The sequence below is a fragment of the Temnothorax curvispinosus genome, unplaced genomic scaffold (assembly GCF_003070985.1).
Source record: "Temnothorax curvispinosus isolate PA1 unplaced genomic scaffold, ASM307098v1 QBEX01003516.1, whole genome shotgun sequence".
NCBI lineage: Eukaryota > Metazoa > Arthropoda > Insecta > Hymenoptera > Formicidae > Temnothorax > Temnothorax curvispinosus.
The window spans coordinates 1-6,047 of NW_020213296.1; the positions used below are offsets into that span (position 1 = coordinate 1).

Sequence of the window (6,047 nt, forward strand, 5' to 3'; positions counted from 1 at the left end):
ATTATTATTACCTGGCTGCTAGGTCGCAATGTGGTACGTTTAAACTCTCGAGGTACTTCATACCCGAAGCGATTTGCATCACCAAATTCAACGAGCACTCGTAACTGCAAAATCCATAATTACGTGAGAGCCTATACAGAAAAAAATACACGAAATCTGCAATCGAATAGTCCGTGCAGGTTTACCTTATCGGCGCGTCGCGATCACGACTTTTTAGAAAACTTGACAGATCTCCGAGTTCTCCGTACTCGAAAATGGCACTAAAAGGTTCCTCCTCGACGATCGCAATTATCCTAGCGATATTGACGTCCCGTATTTCAGCCAAGGTGTGCATGTCGTTCATAAAATCCTCCCTAAAATGATACATGCGTGTAAGAGCTTTGCGGAAGCTAAAAAAAAAAAACGTGATGCTTTTACCTTAAAGCGTCAACCACGCCGCGCCATAGGGACCGGACTATAACTACTTGACGGTTTTGAAGGATGCCTAGATCCGGATTTTGTATGCCTTTCGCTTCGCATAAGTGAACCTAAATAGGATTCACATCTTCATGTTATAAATTAAAAAAAGAAAACTAAACAGCAAAGACGTCTAAAAAAAACATCTGAGACAGAAGATGTCTTTATAGCGATTCATATCCAGGAAAATAAGCGAAAGTATACGAGACTCACCAAACCGAAGTTTCCCTCGCCGAGTTTATCGAGGATTCTTAATCTATGCCGAGAGATGCGCGGAACCTCGTAAGTCCCGCGTTTGTACGATACGATCGAGTCCCGGATAAGCAGCGGCGTGAAGAGACTCACAACGGGATGCTGATCGCGTCTCTTTATCTACAACATACCGTAATACTGTACCGAGTATTGCATAAACAATCGCAAAACTGTCTAAATTACCGTTACATTTATATATATATGCTGCGGGCCTTCTTACCGTCAAGATGTCCGTGGCCGCATAATAACTCTCGTATATTCTCTGATTAATTTTTCCCGTTTGTGAGTGACTCAGTTTTTTCGACATCGTTGGCATTACGCATTCCACTCGCGCTTCGTCGGTGAAGTTCTCGCTGGTTTTAGTATCTAAAAAAACACATACAAAGTCAATAATGATGTCAGATAGAATGTAATTTAAACACGCATAAGAGATGTTTCATTGGACATGAGCATTATTTTACAAATATATATAATATGGCGCTTATTATTACGAGTTTATAAATAATATCGTTAATTTCACTAATTAATATGCATTCATATTATTGAATATAAAATTAATCATGAATAAATTAAAATTCAATTAGGAAAGGCGCAGGAAAATTGGGTCAAATGTAAATTATTAAGTGCAGAATGGAAAGAAGCAAATCAAATAAATTATTATATCCTGATAATTATAGTCGTTAGCTTCTGATTATATATACGGATGTGTTTGGATCTAATATAAAATAAAATAAAACTTCTCGATCGCTTCTGCGATTGGACACGATCAATATTAGAACTAATTATTAATGCCATTAACGGTTATTAATATGCGGTCCTATACGTACCAAAATGTTCTGCTTTATAATTGGATCTCGCTTCACATTTGATATATGGTTCCGGGGATATTTTATTAATCTTCTCGTAAATGCTATGCTGCTCGCTCGCATCGACGTCGCCGAATTTGTAATCGTTGTTCGAGGTAATTTTGCTTTTCAACGACAGTCGAGATTGCGACAGATTGTTTACCACGATCGGTGTGGGTAATTTGATATCCTTCGTATTGATCGTGATACCCGGCGCCGGCGAGCCGCATAATAACGCGGTATGCTTTTGTAACAGGGCCACTTTGTTGCGCCCTCTCTGCTTTATGAGGAAAATCGTGCAACCCGAAAAAAAGACTATTATAGTCAGCGCAGCGCTGATTAGCCCGATATACGCTGGCGAATTGTTCACGGGAAAGGCATCCGGCGTCAGATTCGACTCGTTTAACACCAACGTTGTTTCGTTAGAATCAGTTTTTGATTTTCCTGTCATTGTACCACCATGTTGAATATTAATCTTCCTTCCATCGTCAGCTTCGCCTTTGATCTTGTTGTCAGTTTGAATTTCTAGATTGTCAATTTCGCCCTTAATCTCTTTATCTTCGATTTGATTTATTCTCGTGATCTGATCTTGATTAATTATTTGGGACATGTTCTCGTTACTATTCGTATATATCCATGACAAACGTGCCAATGCTCCGTCAGTGCTGTTTTTCACATCTGGAACTAAATTACAAAATAATTAATATAACTTGAATATACTTTGAACATATAGTAGGAGAATTAGTGATTACCTGTCTGGAATGTGATCTCGCTTAGCAACAACCATTTTGACTGAGGCTTTATTTCCATTTTGATAAATTTGCCGACCCTTGATTGCAACGGAATAGATATCGAAGCGCTACTTCTGCCATTGCTGTTGCCAGGAATGATGCTCATCTTAGGGTCGTTAAACATTTGAAAGGTTTCCGGTGTTTCGTGATATTCTTTGCCGTCCGATGAAAACCAAAAGTTTACTATCGAGAATATCTAAAAGTTGCCGAACTTAGAATAAGTTTGTTAATACATCAAGAAAAATTGCTTCAAGTAATCACGCACCTCAACACTTAGATCGGGCAGATTAGCCACGTGAATCGTACAATTTCTAAATTTCCGAGAAAGTTGGAACTCAAAGAATAATTCTACATTATCCCGATCGTGCCATCCCACCCAGTTGGTTACTCTATCGGATTCCAGAATTTCCATTTCGTTGCCAACTATACCGTCGGTTAATTGTCCCAGTCCGTTTAACATTAAATTCTCGATTTCTGTACCGTCGTATGACGTATCCTCGACGTTACACCCATTAGGTCCGTCTGCATCAGCTTTGGGCGCGGTATAACTAGCGACGCCTTCTGCATAAACAATGAAAGGTGTTCTCATTATATTGAATTTATTTCAATTCATTATCGGTTTCAAATCCGTATCTCTCTATATAAATATGATTTCTAACATTTTCAACATTTCATAATGTTGCTGACTATGTATTATTTTCACGTATAAAAAGACGACTGCATTTGATTAGAACTACATTAAATTGCATATATTCTCTTTGCAAACGCAATAAATATAACATTAAATAGCATATGAAAAACACTCACGATTCCAGATACAGCCGTAAATCTCGACGCGCATGCATACAGTGCGAGGATGCTGACTGTAAGGAACAAATCTTACTCGACTCGCGACGAACGGTAGATCTAACTTTTGTTTCTCGACTAGATATGTATTGCTGTTGCCACGCAGGACCTATAATATAAGTATAATACAGTATGTGTAAGTATAATATAAATTTTCTGTTTCCGGCGAGTTCTAGAAAGTTCTTTCTGACGAATACGACAAGAGAAATTAATTTCAGTTAAAGTTATTGGTTTTGGAAATTAAAAAAATTAAATTTAAATTAATCTTTTCAAAAAATCTTAAAACTGATGTTTTACGAAATCTTCAATTGTAAGTTACAATCTTCAATCTTTGTAAATTGAATTTTAATTAAATTAAAATTTAAATTAATATTGATTAATAGTCAAGCGCGTACCTTGTTCCCTCTTAAATCTTTGTACTGATGCCATTTTTCATGCCGCCAATATTCCAGAAAAAATGCCTCGGCATATTCTTGACCTTGACCGTTACCGAATCTCCCCTGGGTCTCGGTCCACGTAATAAGATGGTCTCTCACCAGATCGATCTCCAGGTATTCGCGTATGGCGCTACTAATTTGTGCTTTCGGACACCAAGCACCACCGTTCTTTTCCTGCCGTATTCTACGAATATTCATTATCATTATGACGGCTATACAATAATTACCGTACATATTTTCGTGTTAATCTTTGTACCTCGCATTTTGGGGACCGACGGATTTCATCTCATAACTGGATGACGCGGTGATCGCTTCATCCGGGATTTTTCCTTCTTCCATGCCGAGCGGAAGAATGCATTTTTCTAAAATTATGATTACCATTATCTTTAATATTTTAGAGTTGAAGCATATGTAATTTGTATATACATATTTATACATTTATTATCGAATATTTGATAAAAAGCTAAATATTACTTGGCTTTTAATTATTTACATCTGTAAATATGTCAATAAAATAAATATAATTGTGTAAAAAATTATTGTAAAAAATGCGTTTATATTTTTATTTCGGACTGTTTTTTGTCGCTATTATTATTACTAACATAATCATTGAAATTATTCTTTATTATATTACATTCTTATGTGCGTTTCTATAATCAATCTTTTATAAGTAATTAAATAATGAGTCGTTATTCATCATCACACAACAAATTTTCAAAAACTAAAGAATTGGAGAAAGAATAAATGCTTTCATGCCAAAGGACGTCACATGAGTCTCGCAAATTTGTAAAAATACATGTCGTAAAACAAGTGTCACCCACGCATAGGAAAGGGTTGATAACGAAGCGATAAAGTGTCAGGGCCAACTCACCGAGAGCGTTCCCGATGGATCCCCTTGCGCACCAGCTGAACAGCATTAGGACTTTTATCAAAAGGCGTACTGTCTCCATGATATGTTGCGATAGCGCGGCGCGTTACCGATACTCCGAGCGCATTTACAAATCATAATATAGCTCGACGGACTCCCTCATCCCCGTTTCCCCCTTGTGGGGGTGGACGCCGCGGTGCGTCGTCGAAACGCAGAAGAAGAAATACAATTTTACGGAACGGCGGCGTCCGCGAGATGCGATGCAGCTTTTCGCTCTCGCACAGGGTGGGGATGTTGATACTCGGCGTAGCTTGGCCCGGCTGTTGTCTCTGCGCAACAAGTATGGAACGATCAATATGCGTTATTTCGCGGGTGGGCGAAATTCTCCGCGCGTATATTTCGTTAATTCGTTTCTTTTCTTGTTTTTTCCACCCCCCTTCTTTTCCTTTTGCCGAACGCGTTCCGATTCCCGTTATTCCCGGGGAAGAGATCGTTAGGGACTCCCGCGCGTCTCTCGAGTCTCTCGCCGATTTTTAACATTTTTTAACATTCTGCACGATGTCCTTACCGTTCGGGAGAAACCGCCGACGCTCCGAGGCCAGGCTCATAATTTTAAATGGAACACGTGCGTCGCGTTAATAATAAGCCTCTTTCGCTCGTCGAGTTTGGCGCTTTAGCTGCTCCGCTCGGCTCGCATCTCTTCCGCGTCCCTTATCGCCACGATGCAAAACGATCGTCACACGGTCTTCACGATGTATCCCGATCCCGCACATCTCCGCGACATTCTTGCGAGCGAGGGGTGACCGGTAGCCACGACATTGCTCTCCACGGTTACTGCGATATCGCGCCGGGAGGAAAGGACCTTTTTGGGGGATGATACGTGATAACGTCGAGGGGTGTGACGTTCCGGCAGCCAATGGCGATAGCGGTGGTGTTTCACTGCGCAAAATCATAAAATTCCCGATAATCGAGATATTTTTCCACAATACGAGCATCGACAAAAGCTCTTCATTAACTCCAAATGCGCCAATCTTTTTTGGAACAAAAATGCACTGTTAATTTAATATTCAATTCGATATAAGAATATCTATATATTTAATATACACGTAGATGTATATTAAATACGTATATTAATTAATGAATATAATATGTACAGTAATTATATACATGGCCTTATACTTTATCGTTAATGAAACATACGTTTACTAAGGAATATATATATTTCAACAAAATTAATAAATCCTAATATGACTGAGTAAGGAGCGGGAAACATCATGTAATAAAAGAGGTATCCTAAAGAACACAAGAAAGTATTCGAGTATGTTTTTATTAGCAAATTATATCACCGCAGTATTTTTTAAAATTCTATATTCTATGTATTTACGTTATGTTTTCTTAAGGCTCCTGGGCACTCGTCGCGGTAGAAATAAGATCATGTTGGAATGTGAGAAAGAAGCGAGAAATAACACGTTGAAAATTCTTGCGCAGTATTTCCAAATAAAAAAATATTTGACTTAACTTCAACTCGAGAGTATTTTCGGAGTGTGCTGAA

The 6,047-nt window shown here is 38.6% G+C and overlaps 1 protein-coding gene across 1 annotated transcript; it reads right to left on the bottom strand.

The window, feature by feature from the left end:
• Nucleotides 1-7: 7 nt before the first annotated feature.
• Nucleotides 8-5,484, bottom strand: LOC112452607. The gene is made up of 13 exons (XM_025012892.1): nucleotides 5,064-5,484; nucleotides 4,499-4,824; nucleotides 3,884-3,989; nucleotides 3,586-3,811; nucleotides 3,152-3,299; nucleotides 2,610-2,905; nucleotides 2,306-2,540; nucleotides 1,536-2,237; nucleotides 929-1,074; nucleotides 670-828; nucleotides 418-527; nucleotides 186-353; nucleotides 8-104 (listed from the first exon to the last, which is right to left on the bottom strand). The coding sequence occupies exons 2-13, from the start codon at nucleotides 4,575-4,577 to the stop codon at nucleotides 8-10; spliced, it is 2,472 nt and encodes an 823-aa protein (XP_024868660.1). The 5' UTR covers nucleotides 4,578-4,824; nucleotides 5,064-5,484.
• Nucleotides 5,485-6,047: the final 563 nt, after the last annotated feature.

Excerpts from the sequence above, each read along its gene's own strand:
- LOC112452607 (XM_025012892.1), bottom strand. The coding sequence starts at position 4,577 with ATGGAGACAGTACGCCTTTTGATAAAAGTCCTAATGCTGTTCAGCTGG. Across the intron at positions 2,238-2,305 it reads CGAGATCACATTCCAGACAG|TTCCAGATGTGAAAAACAGC; the intron begins GTAATCACTAAT and ends TTTGTAATTTAG. Across the intron at positions 528-669 it reads GCGAGGGAAACTTCGGTTTG|GTTCACTTATGCGAAGCGAA; the intron begins GTGAGTCTCGTA and ends AATCCTATTTAG.